The 12,156-nt window shown below is 50.0% G+C and overlaps 3 protein-coding genes and 2 long non-coding RNA genes across 65 annotated transcripts in view; 3 read left to right on the forward strand and 2 right to left on the reverse strand.

Annotated features, from left to right (window-relative positions):
• On the reverse strand, positions 1 to 2,019 carry LOC121106969. Its single transcript, XR_005840233.2, has 2 exons — positions 946 to 2,019; positions 1 to 816 (listed from the first exon to the last, which is right to left on the reverse strand). It is a non-coding gene; the product is annotated as an uncharacterized LOC121106969 (long non-coding RNA).
• On the forward strand, positions 1,724 to 8,319 carry BG8 (MHC B-G antigen). Of its 54 annotated transcripts, none has more exons than XM_046901454.1 (36): positions 1,724 to 1,848; positions 2,030 to 2,134; positions 2,487 to 2,828; positions 3,188 to 3,292; positions 3,609 to 3,629; positions 3,976 to 3,996; positions 4,107 to 4,127; positions 4,361 to 4,381; positions 4,492 to 4,512; positions 4,618 to 4,638; positions 4,749 to 4,769; positions 4,873 to 4,893; positions 5,017 to 5,037; positions 5,135 to 5,155; positions 5,258 to 5,278; positions 5,389 to 5,409; positions 5,512 to 5,532; positions 5,635 to 5,655; positions 5,766 to 5,786; positions 5,891 to 5,911; positions 6,010 to 6,030; positions 6,138 to 6,158; positions 6,267 to 6,287; positions 6,398 to 6,418; positions 6,521 to 6,541; positions 6,644 to 6,664; positions 6,770 to 6,790; positions 6,895 to 6,915; positions 7,012 to 7,032; positions 7,140 to 7,160; positions 7,257 to 7,277; positions 7,375 to 7,395; positions 7,503 to 7,523; positions 7,624 to 7,644; positions 7,744 to 7,764; positions 7,858 to 8,109. In XM_046901454.1, the coding sequence occupies exons 1-35, from the start codon at positions 1,755 to 1,757 to the stop codon at positions 7,761 to 7,763; spliced, it is 1,296 nt and encodes a 431-aa protein (XP_046757410.1). In that variant the 5' UTR covers positions 1,724 to 1,754; the 3' UTR covers position 7,764; positions 7,858 to 8,109. The 54 variants fall into 54 exon arrangements, 50 of the variants coding, with proteins under 50 accessions (XP_046757410.1, XP_046757412.1, NP_001026980.2 ...); XM_046901456.1 differs by having other exon boundaries at positions 7,627 to 7,644; NM_001031810.2 differs by having other exon boundaries at positions 1,724 to 2,134; positions 7,858 to 8,319.
• Positions 8,303 to 10,917, reverse strand: LOC124417256. 2 transcript variants are annotated; one of them, XR_006931640.1, is made up of 2 exons: positions 9,956 to 10,917; positions 8,303 to 8,469 (listed from the first exon to the last, which is right to left on the reverse strand). It is a non-coding gene; the product is annotated as an uncharacterized LOC124417256 (long non-coding RNA). The 2 variants fall into 2 exon arrangements; XR_006931641.1 differs by having other exon boundaries at positions 9,911 to 10,917.
• Positions 9,223 to 12,156, forward strand: part of BTN3A3L2 (butyrophilin subfamily 3 member A3-like 2) — a 20,650-nt gene continuing 17,716 nt past the window's right edge. For all 7 annotated transcript variants that reach the window (XR_006931614.1, XR_006931615.1, XM_046901559.1 and 4 more), the window contains exon 1: positions 9,223 to 9,347. Coding sequence is in view for 5 of the 7 variants with exons in the window: in XM_046901559.1 (XP_046757515.1) it covers positions 9,254 to 9,347 (94 nt within the window). In the remaining 2 variants the exon portion in view is untranslated. The remainder of the gene's footprint in view (positions 9,348 to 12,156) is intronic.
• The window catches only part of V-BG (V-region-like B-G antigen), a 12,685-nt gene continuing 10,062 nt past the window's right edge, over positions 9,534 to 12,156 (forward strand). Inside the window, 1 exon segment of the mRNA NM_001030673.1 lies at positions 9,534 to 9,633. Coding sequence (NP_001025844.1) covers positions 9,534 to 9,633 — 100 coding nt within the window.

Here is a 12,156-nt window from a genome sequence, read left to right on the forward strand (position 1 = left end):
GGGACCCATCTTGTTTAATATCCTTATTGATGACCTGAATGAGGGGTCCCATCTTGTTTAATATCCTTATTGATGATCTGAATGAGGGGTCCCATCTTGTTTAATATCCTTATTGATGACCTGAATGAGGGGTCCCATCTTGTTTAATATCCGTATCGATGACCTGAATGAGGGGTCCCATCTTGTTTAATATCCGTATCGATGACCTGAATGAGGGGGTCCCATCTTGTTTAATATCCTTATTGATGATCTGAATGAGGGGTCCCATCTTGTTTAATATCCTTATTGATGACCTGAATGAGGGGTCCCATCTTGTTTAATATCCATATCGATGACCTGAATGAGGGGTCCCATCTTGTTTAATATCCGTATCGATGACCTGAATGAGGGGGTCCCAACTTGTTTAATATCCTTATAGATGCCCTGAATGAGGGGGTCCCATCTTGTTTAATATCCTTATCGATGACCTATACGAGGGGGTCCCATCTTGTTTAATATCCTTATAGATGATCTGAATGAGGGGTCCCATCTTGTTTAATATCCTTCTCGGTGACCTGAATGAGGGGGTCCCATCTTGTTTAATATCCTTCTCGATGACCTGAATGAGGGGGTCCCATCTTGTTTAATATCCTTATTGATGATCTGAATGAGGGGTCCCATCTTGTTTAATATCCGTATCGATGACCTAAATGAGGGGGTCCCATCTTGTTTAATATCCTTACTGATGATCTGAATGAGGGGTCCCATCTTGTTTAATATCCTTACTGATGACCTGAATGAGGGGGTCCCATCTTGTTTAATATCCTTACTGATGACCTGAATGAGGGGTCCCATCTTGTTTAATATCCTTATCGATGACCTGAATGAGGGGACCCATCTTGTTTAATATCCGTATCGATGACCTGAATGAGGGGTCCCATCTTGTTTAATATCCGTATCGATGACCTGAATGAGGGGGTCCCATCTTGTTTAATATCCGTATCGATGACCTGAATGAGGGGGTCCCATCTTGTTTAATATCCTTATTGATGATCTGAATGAGGGGGTCCCATCTTGTTTAATATCCTTACTGATGACCTGAATGAGGGACCCTCAGTAAGTCCGGAGGTGACACCAAGCTGGGAGGTGGTGTGGATCCGCCTGAGGGTGGGGAGGCCCTTCAGAGGGATCTCGATAAGCTGCATCGCTGGGCTGAAGCCAATGGGATGAGGTTCTCCCAGGCAGCACACAGGACCCGAGGAAATGGCCACAAGTTGTACCAGAGGAGGTTTAGGTTGGACAAAAGGAAAAGCTTTTCCTCTCAGAGAGTGGTGAGGCGCTGGAATGGCTGCCCAGGGAGGTGGTGGAGTCGCCGTCCCGGGCAGTGTTGAAGAGGCGCCTGGATGAGGAGCTACGAGAGGTGGTTTGGCGCTTATGGGAGCAGTGGGGATGGGAGGGCGGTTGGAATAGATGGTCTCGTAGGTCCTTTCCAACCTTGTGATTCTATGACTGTATAACACACTGCCAGCCCACGGTACCGGGTCGGATCTCCCGGCTTCATTTCTCTCCATCCCTGAGGTCCCCTCCTCCTGTCTGACTGCTGCAGGGCGGATGATCACCCCCTGTCTGCACCCCTCCCTGCGCTATCTGCAGCCCGTCAGATGCACCGCACCCCGTTTGCACTCCCTGCCCCCCCTTTGTACACATGGGGGGGATATCAGCCCTCCTCCTTCCACCCACCCGTATCAGAGCTGCTGTGCTGCTGAGGGAGGCGGATGGGACGGCTGCATCGCTCCCCCTCAGCTTCACAGAGCTGCTTTGCTGCGGGTTTTGGCTGCAATTCGGACCCTCTAAGAACGATCCCTCGTTGTGAGACTCCGCTGCAAAGCTGATCCGCTCGAGCTCTCTCCTCCTACAGTTTCTGCCCTCATATTCTCCCCACACTTCTTCCCCATATTCTTTCCAAATCCTCTTCCCCATCTCCTCCATCGTCTCCTTCTCAGAGTCCTTCCTCTCTCTCCCTAAATTCTTCCCCCCTCCTCTTCTCCAGCACAGATGGCCTTCACATCGGGCTGCAACCACCCCAGTTTCACCCTCCCCTGGAGGACCCTCCTGCCTTATCTCGTGGCTCTGCACCTCCTCCAGCCGGGATCAGGTAGGGGTCTGTGGGGCTGCTGTGCCTGGCACAGGTGTTGCTGTGGGGTGGAGGAGCGGTTATGGGGCGGGGAGGACCCATGCCCAGCACCCAGCCCCACTTGGGTTTCACTTTCACTTGGGCTATTTCATGAAACATGTGATTTTGGGAAGAATTTCTGTCTCTTCTTCACCTCCACCACACGGTGTGAGTGGGCTCCCACCCCCAGCAATCCTTCCCCACTCCCTCCTGATCCCTCCCCACTGCTTTTACATGGGATGGAGCACACACCAACTCACCCTGTGCCGCTCCATGCCCCCACATTAACACAGCCACCATCTCACCATCTCTCCGTGCCCTTCTCATTGCCCAGCCCAGATCACAGTGGTGGCACCGAGCCTCCGTGTCACTGCCATCGTGGGACAGGATGTTGTGCTGCGCTGCCACTTGTCCCCATGCAAGGATGTTCGGAATTCAGACATCAGATGGATCCAGCAGCGGTCCTCTCGGCTTGTGCACCACTACCGAAATGGAGTGGACCTGGGGCAGATGGAGGAATATAAAGGGAGAACAGAACTGCTCAGGGATGGTCTCTCTGATGGAAACCTGGATTTGCGCATCACTGCTGTGACCTCCTCTGATAGTGGCTCCTACAGCTGTGCTGTGCAAGATGGTGATGCCTATGCAGAAGCTGTGGTGAACCTGGAGGTGTCAGGTCAGTGGCTGGGATGTTCTAGGATGGAGAGCTGACGGATCACAGCCTTTGGAAGTGGTCAGGGCTGAACAGCTCCATGAGATGCTCGAATTGCAGTGGGCGCACGCTGTGATTTGGGGATGGGTCTGCATGGATGAGGTGGTTGGGTTGGGTTTCTGGGATGGGTTTCTCCACGTCTCAGTGGCAGTGGGCACACAATGCTGAGCAGCTCCTCCGCCTGTGCCAATATGGGGACGCTGCCCTTGTGTGTCACTGCTCCCTGGTTGCTGCCCCTTCGGGTTCTGTGATCTCCCAAGGCTGAGTCTTGCTTTTCCACACATGGGAATTTAAAAGGACCCTCTTCTTGACATTTCTTCCAGACCCCTTTTCTATGATCATCCTTTACTGGACAGTGGCTCTGGCTGTGATCATCACACTTCTGGTTGGGTCATTTGTCGTCAATGTTTTTCTCCATAGAAAGAAAGGTGAGCTGAGAGCGGAGGGGATGGAGCACAGGGAGGTGTTGTGCATGGACAGGGATGGTCGGGGTGGTGCTGAGCTCAGGTCCACGGAGGTACACAGGTGGAGGAACGGTGACTTTTCATGGGATTCCCAGTGCTCATTAAATAACATTTGCCTTTCTTTTTGGGAATAAAGGAAGGGGAAAAAGGATAGTGGTAAGGGTGGGCAGATAGGAATGTGGCTGGACTGTGGGGCAGGTGGAAAGTCCAAACCCTCTGGAGAAGTCCCCACAAACCAAGCTGCCCTGCTGACCAGCTATTTCTCTGCTTTGTTTTCCAGTGGCACAGAGCAGAGAGCTGAGTGAGTCCTTCCATCCCCATCCACCACCAAAGTCCCTTTAATGGAACTGACAGCAGACTGCAGAGTGCTGGGTTATGCCATGTGCTGGGGCCATGAGCTATGTTGAGGCTTTGGAATGTGTTGGGGTTGTGGGATGTACTGGGGTCGTGGGATGTGTCAATCCTGGCTGATTCACGTGGAAAAACCTTTCACAATCGGTTCCTTCCAGTTTGTTTAATTCCTTCTTGGGCCCAAAGTGGTCATTGGACTCCTCCCAGAAAAAAGGGTTTGGGGTCAGGGTGTGAGAGCTGATGGCATGGAAACGTGTCCCCTCTGACCATGCATTTCATTTGCTTCTATTTTGCAGAGAGAAAAGATGCAGAGTTGGGTAAGTCTCCTTCCCTAAAGCGAGGGAATTCAGGGTGTCCCCATGGCATCAGCCGTGGAATTAGTAGCTGTCCTCTCTGACAATTCACTGCTCTGCTCTTTCCTTTCCAGTGGAGAAAGCTGCAGCATTGGGTGAGTTATATTCCCCAAGCCAAAGTACTTTGGGTCTTCCCATTGGAAGTTATTTCCTCAGACCATCCTTTCTGTTGTGTTTGCTTTGGCATCATGTTAGTAAAATGCCTTCTTGGGACCAAAGTGGTCATTGGCCACTTCCCAGAAAAAAAGATTTGGGGGCAGGGTGTGGGAGCTGATGGCATGGAAATTTGTCCCCTCTGACCATGCTTTTCCTTTGCTTCTTTTTGCAGAGAGAAAAGATGCAGAGTTGGGTAAGTCTCCTTCCCCACAGCGAGGGAATTCAGGGTTTCCCCATGGCGTTAGCCACGGGATGAGCAGCTGTCCTCTCTGACCATGCACTGCTCTGCTCTGCCTTTTCCAGCGGAACAAGCAGCGCTATCGAGTGAGTCTCCCCCTCCATTTTTATTATTTTTAAATGTTCAGCCTCCGGTAGCTGTGGGATGAGATGTTCCTCTCATCATACACTGACTCTGCTTTTCCTTTGCAGAGCAAAGAGATGCAATGTTGGGTGAGTCTCCCACCTGAAACCAAAGAGATTTGGGGTCTTCCCATGGGATCAGCCATGGGATGATAACCTGAATCTTCTCATCGTGCGTTTCTTATTTGTTCCTTTTGCAGAGAAACACGTTCTAAAACTGGGTGAGTCCTCACTCCCAAATTATAAAGCAAAGGGTTCTGTCTGTGTGAGCTGTGGGATCAGACGTTCCACTCATCATGCATTGCTTTTCTCTTTCTTTTTCAGAGGAAAAGACAGACGAAGTGGGTGAGTCTACATTCACTAAAGCAAAGAAATATGGGGTCTCCCTTGGGATGACAAGCTGTCCCAAAAAATCATGTGGTGCTTTTTCTTGTCTTTTTATTTACTTATTTATTTATTTATTTGCAGAGAATTGGAATTCAGTGCTGAGTAAGTTGCAGTCACTGAACTGAGGGAATGTGGGGTCTTCCCAAGGGACTGCGTAGGGGAGAAGTTCCCATGCACTGCTTTTCTCTTTCTTTTTCAGAGAAAGACAGTGAAGAGATGGGTGAGTCTCTCCTCCCAAATTAAAAACGTTGGGGTTCCCATGTGGGAGCTGTGGGATGAGATGTTCCTCTCATCAACCATCTTTTTTACTTTTCCTTTGCAGGTTATGGCTTTGCAGAACTGAGTAAGTCTCCCTCCCAACACGGAAGGGATTTGTGGTCTTCCCATGGGATCAGCCATGGGATGATCATCTGACCCCTCTCATCATGCATTTCATATTTGTTTCTTTTGCAGAGAAACTGGCTGCAGAACTGGGTGAGTGCTGCCTCCCAAATTAAATAAAAAGGGGGTCTGCCTGGGAGAGTGGTGGGATGGCATGTTCCTCTCACTGCGTGTTGCTTTTCCTTTCTTTTCCAGAGAAACACTCTGAAGAGATGGGTGAGTCTCCCCACCCCAATTATAAATGCTGGGGACTTCTTGTGGGAGCTGTGGGATGAGCTCTTCCTCTCATCATGCGCTGTTTCTGCTTTTCCTTTGCAGGGACAAGGGATTTAAAGTTGGGTGAGTCTCTCTTCCCAAACCATACAGATTTGGGGTCTTCCCACGGCATCAGCCATGGGATGATAATCGGACCCTTCTCATCATGTGTATCTTATTGGTTCCTTTTGCAGAGCGACTAGCTGCCAAACTGGGTGAGTCCCCCCTCCCAAATTACATAAAAAATGGGGTCTGCCTGTGTGAGCTGTGGGATGAGATGTTCCTCTCATCATACGCTGCTTTTCTCTTCCTTTTCCAGAACATCAAACTAAAGAATTGGGTGAGTCTTCTTTCCCCAACCCCAAGAAATATGCGTTTCCCATGGGATGACAAGCTGTGCCACCTCATCATGCCCTGTTTTTTCTGTCCTTTTTGCAGAGAAACAGCATTCACAGTTCCGTAAGTTGCAGTCACTGAACTGAAGGAATGTGGGGTCTTCCCAAAGTCCTGCATGTGGGATGAAAAATCCCCTCTGACCATGCACTGCTTTTCTCCTTCTATTCCAGAGAGACACTTTCAGAATATGTGTGAGTCTCCCCACCCCTGATAAATAAAAACGTTGGGGTCTTGCTGTGTGAGCTGTGGGATGAGATGTTCCTCTCATCACACATTGTTTTTCTGATTTTCTTTTGCAGATTTAAGTGCTGGAAAACAGAGTAAGTCTCCCTCCCTGCACAGAAGGAACTTACGGTTTTCCCATGGGATCAGCCATGGGATCATCATCCGACTCTTCTCATCATGAATTTCGTCTTTCTTTCTTTTGCAGAGAAAATGGTTACAAAACTGGGTGAGTCCAACCTCCCAAACTAAATTAAAAACAGTCAGACTTTGTGAGCTGTGGGATGAGACGTTCCTCTCATCATGTGCTGCTTTCCTTTTACTTTTCCAGAGGAACACTGTGAATGGATGGGTGAGTCTCCCCTCCCAAATTAAAAATGTTGGGGTCTTCCTGTGAGAGCTGTGGGATGAGCTGTTCCTCTCATCGTGCACTGTTTCTGCTTTTCCTTTGCAGTGAGAAGGAATGTAAAGTTGGGTGAGTCTTCTTCCCCAACCAAAGAGATGTGGGGTCTTCCATGGGATCAGCCATGGGATGATAAGCTGAACCTTATCATGTGTTTCTTATTTGTTCCTTTTGCAGAGGCAGCAGCTGTAAAAGTGGGTGAGTCCTCCCTCCCAAATCAAATACAAAAGGGGATCTGCCTGTGTGAGCTGTGGGATGAGATGTTCCTCTCATCACGCATTGTTTTTCTCATTCATTTCCAGGACACAAAGCTAAAGAATCAGGTGAGTCTTCTTCCCTGTCCCAAAGGACTATGGGTTTCCCATGGGATGACAAGCTGTGCCACCTCCTCATGAGGTGCTTCTTCTTTCTTTGTGCAGAGAAACAGAAATCGGAGCTGAGTAAGTTGCAGTCACTGAACTGAGGGAATGTGGGGTCTTCCCAAAGTCCTGCGTATGGGATGAAAAATCCCCTCTGACCATGCACTGCTTTTCTCCTCCTTTGCCAGAGGAGCGCCATGAGGAGATGGGTGAGTCTCCCCTCCCATATTAAAATCGTTGGGGTCTTCCTGTGTGAGCTGTGGGATGAGATGTTCCTCTCATCACACATTGTTTTTCTTTTCCAGGGCAACAAGCTAAAGAATCAGGTGAGTCTTCTTCCCCGTCCCAAAGGACTATGGGTTTCCCATGGGATGACAAGCTGTGCCACCTCCTCATGAGGTGCTTCTTCTTTCTTTTTTGCAGAGAAACAGAAATCGGAGCTGAGTAAGTTGCAGTCACTGAACTGAGGGTATTTGGGGTCCTTTCAAGGGACTGTGTATGGGATGAAAAATCCCCTCTGACCATGCACTGCTTTTCTCCTTCTTTGCCAGAGGAGCGCCATGAGGAGATGGGTGAGTCTCCCCTCCCATATTAAAATCGTTGGGGTCTTCCTGTGTGAGCTGTGGGATGAGATGTTCCTCTCATCGTGTGGTGCTTTTCTCTCTTTTCCAGCAGAACAAACTGAAGCAGTGGGTGAGTCTTTGTCCCCAAACCAAAGGAATATGGGGCAATCCATGGGATGACAAGCTGTCCCATCTCATCATGTGTTGCTTTTCTATTCCTTTTTTCCAGTGGTAGAAACTGAAGAATAGGGTGAGTCTTTCCCAAACCAAAGCAATACAGGGTTTCCCATGGGATGACAAGCTGTCCCACCTCAGCATCCGTTCCTTTTTATTTCTTTTCCAGAAAAACCATCTGAAGAATCAGATTGAGAGATGAACTGCGCCTCGCAATAAGCACAGGAGTTAAGCTTCATAGATCAATAACTGCACAGCATACAAAACCACAATAACTCAAACAGAGTAAGGAGGAGCCAGTGTTTGTGTTGAGTGAGAACACTGCAGTTCTGTCAGCCAAAGCTGCCTGAGGGACCGCCGAATTGAGGGTGTGCGACCTCCAACTCAAAGCCAATTGGAAGAAAGAAACCATAGAAAGGAAGGAAAGGGGAGGGAGACAGAGATCCTGGAAGAGATATGGGCATTTGGGGAAATAGTGTGACCGTGTATCAGGCTTTGTGGACATCTAACGAATATGTCATGTTTTTGTAAATACAAGCATGCACGCAGAAACAAAGGTAGAAAACTGCTTTGGGTGTTAGCACTGTTCTCTGTCCCTATATAATAAAGAATACCTGCTGATGGCAATGGATCATTGATTGTGAGCAGTTATTGGGGTTTGGTTCCTTGGAACAGGCTGAGTCTTCATCCCGGAACCAAAGGGGCTCTGGCTGTCGGATAAGAAGCCGACCCTTCTCACCATGCGTGGCGTTTCCAACTGAACAAGGCTCCCTCCAATGAGCTAACAAGGAAGAAAACAAGTTCACAGACAAAAACATAAATAAATACACAGAAGTAAGAGAATAAACAACGGCACTTAGAAAACAAACATCTGCAATGAAAGCAGAGAGGTCACCGCCCTCGGAGTGAGGCCAGGACGGCTCACTGTCACGTCACGATAAGAGAGCAGGAAAGATGCTGTTGCCCTTATCTTCATAAGGATGCAAAGCAGATGCTTCTGCTGCACACAACGCCAGCAGAGGACCATTTGGGTACCCCCCCTTAAGGGCACTTAGAAGTGCACAGCGAGGAACACTCCGAGCCTTTGTGAGGATCAGTGCCGGCCTTCATCCAACGGCCACCAGATGAGGCACAGACACCCTCGCGACATTTTATGACACAGTATGCAACCAATGTCTCAGCAATGCACTGAAAACGTGCACACTATGCCTACAGACCTGCACTCACTGCTCCCCTCGGGGTGCACATTGGGTGCAGAGATCCCCTGAGCTCCCAGCACTGTATTAAAGCAATTCCTGCTTGATACAACCCATTGCCAGCCCACATTACTGGGTCGGATCTCCTGGCTTCATTTCTCTCCATCCCTGAGGTCCCCTCCTCCCGTCTGACTGCTGGAGGGCAGATGATCACCCCCTGTCTGCACCCCTCCCTGCGCTATCTGCAGCCCTTCAGATGCACCGCACCCCGTTTGCACTCCCTGCCCCCCCTTTGTACACATGGGGGGATATCAGCCCTCCTCCTTCCACCCACCCGTATCAGAGCCGCTGTGCTGCTGAGGGAGGCGGATGGGACGGCTGCATCGCTCCCCCTCAGCTTCACAGAGCTGCTTTGCTGCGGGTTTTGGCTGCAATTCGGACCCTCTAAGAACGATCCCTCGTTGTGAGACTCCACTGCAAAGCTGATCCGCTCGAGCTCTCTCCTCCTACAGCCTCTGCCCTCATATTCTCCCCATACTTCTTCCCCATATTCTTTCCAAATCCTCTTCCCCATCTCCTCCACCATCTCCTTCTCAGAGTCCTTCCTCTCTATCCCTAAATTCTTCCCCCCTCCTCTTCTCCAGCACAGATGCGCTTCACATCGGGCTGCAACCACCCCAGTTTCACCCTCCCCTGGAGGACCCTCCTGCCTTATCTCGTGGCTCTGCACCTCCTCGAGCTGGGATCAGGTAGGGGTCTTGTGGGGCTGCTGTGCCTGGCACAGGTGTTGCTGTGGGGTGGGGGAGCGGCCATAGGGCAGGGAGGACGCAAGCCCAGCACCCGGCCCCACTTGGGTTTCACTTTCAAATGAGTTATTCCATGAAAGACACCATTCTGGGTAGAATTTGTCTCTTCTTCACCTCCACCACACGGTGTGAGTGGGCTCCCACCCCCAGCAATCCTTCCCTGCTCCCTCCTGATCCGTCCGCACTGCTTTTACATGGGATGGAGCACACACCAACTAACCCTGTGCCGCTCCATGCCCCCACATTAACACAGACACCATCTCACCATCTCTCCATGCCCTTCTCATTGCCCAGCCCAGAGCACGGTGGTGGCACCGAGCCTCCGTGTCACTGCCATCGTGGGACAGGATGTCGAGCTGCGCTGCCACTTGTCCCCTTGCAAGGATGTTCGGAATTCAGACATCAGATGGATCCAGCTGCGGTCCTCTAGGATTGTGCACCACTACCAAAATGGATTGGACCTGGATCAGATGGAGGAATATAAAGGGAGGACAGAACTGCTCAGGGATGGTCTCTCTGATGGAAACCTGGATTTGCGCATCATTGCTGTGAGCTCCTCTGACAGTGGCTTGTACAGCTGTGTTGTGCAAGATGACGATGGCTATGCAGAAGCTGTGGTGAACCTGGAGGTGTCAGGTCAGTGGCTGGGGTGACATCTCGAGGTGTCCCTGGGTTTGTGTGTCCCATCCAACCTCTGTCCATCCTCATCCTCACGTCCATGGATGGAGAGCTGAAGGACAGCAGCCTTTGGAAGAGGCTGGGGCTGAATTGCTCCATGAGATGCTAGAGTTGGAACGGGCACATGGTGTGATTTGAAAATGGATCTGCATGGATGAGGTGGTTGGGTTGGGTTTCTGGGATGGGTTTCTCCATGGCTCAGTGGCAGTGGGCACACAATGCTGAGCAGCTCCTCCACCTGTGTCAATATGGGGAGCGCTGCCATTGTGTGTCACTGCTCCCTGGTTGTTGCCCCTTCGGGTTCTGTGATCTCCAGAAGTTGAAGTCATGCTTGTCCACATAAGGCAATGGAAAAGGAACCCTTGTCCTGATGTCTTTTCCAGATCCCTTTTCCCAGATCGTCCATCCCTGGAAGGTGGCTCTGGCTGTGGTCGTCACAATTCTGGTTGGGTCATCTGTCATCATTGTTTTTCTCTGTAGGAAGAAAGGTGAGCTGAGAGCGGAGGGGATGGAGCACAGGGAGGTGTTGTGCATGGACAGGGATGGTCGGGGTGGTGCTGAGCTCTGGTCCACGGAGGTACACAGGAGGAGGAAGGGAGATTTTTCCTGACATTCCCAGTGCTCATTAAATAACATTTGCCTTTCTTTTTGGGAATGAAGGAAGGAAAAAAAGGGGTGTGGGTGGGAAGACAGGAATGTGGCTGGACCGTAGGGCAGGTGGAAAGGTTCAGACCCTCTGGAGATGTCCCCACAAACCAAGTTGCCCTGCTGACCAGCTATTTCTCTGCTTTGTTTTCCAGTGGTACAGAGCAGAGAGCTGAGTGAGTCCTTCCAGTCCCTTCCACCACCAAAGCCTCTTTAATGGAAATGATAGAAGACTGCAGAGTGTTGGGTTTATGCCATGTGTTAGGTTCATGGGATGTCTTGGGGCCTTGAAATTAAGTGGGTTCATGGGATGTACCAGAGTTGTCGGGATTTGTTATTGTTATTGTGGGATTGTCGATCCAGACTGCTGCATATGAAAAACTTATCCCCAGTCGTTCCCTTCCCATTGTTTTAATTCCTTCTTGGGACCAAATTGGTCATTGGCCACTTCCCAGAACAAAAAGATTTGGGGTCTAGGTATGCAAGCAGCCAGGGGATGAGAAGTTGTTCCCTCTGACCATGCATTTCCATTGCTTTTATTTTGCAGAGGGAAAAGATGCAGCACTGGGTAAGTCTCCTTCCCCTAAGTGAGGGAATTCAGGGTCTCCCCATGGCGTTAGCCATGGGATGAGCAGCTGTCCCCTCTGACCATGCACTGCTCTGCTCTTTCTTTTCCAGCGGAACTACCTGCGATATTGGGTGAGTCTCCATTCTCAATTTCATTTTTTTCCAATGCTCTTCCTATGGGAGCTGTGGGATGAGATGTTCCTCACATCACGCACTGCTTCTGCTTTTCCTTTCCAGGTGTATGTACTGCAAATCTGAGTAAGTCTCCCTCCCTACACAGAAGGAATTTGGGGTCTTCCCATGGGATCAGCCATGGGATGATCATCTGACCCTTCTCATCATGCATTTCCTATTTGTTTCTTTTGCAGAGATCCTAGCTTCAAAACTGAGTGAGTGCTCCCTCCCAAACTAAAAGTAAAGGGGCTCTGCCTGTGTGAGCTGTGGGATGAGATGTTCCACTCATCATGCATTGCTTTTCACTTCCTTTTCCAGTGAAACAAATGGAAAAATTGGGTAAGTGTTCTTCCCCAAACCAAAGCAATATGGGGTTTCTCATGGGATGAAAGGCTGTCCCAC

The sequence above is a fragment of the Gallus gallus genome, chromosome 16 (assembly GCF_016699485.2).
Source record: "Gallus gallus isolate bGalGal1 chromosome 16, bGalGal1.mat.broiler.GRCg7b, whole genome shotgun sequence".
NCBI classification, from domain to species: Eukaryota; Metazoa; Chordata; class Aves; order Galliformes; family Phasianidae; genus Gallus; species Gallus gallus.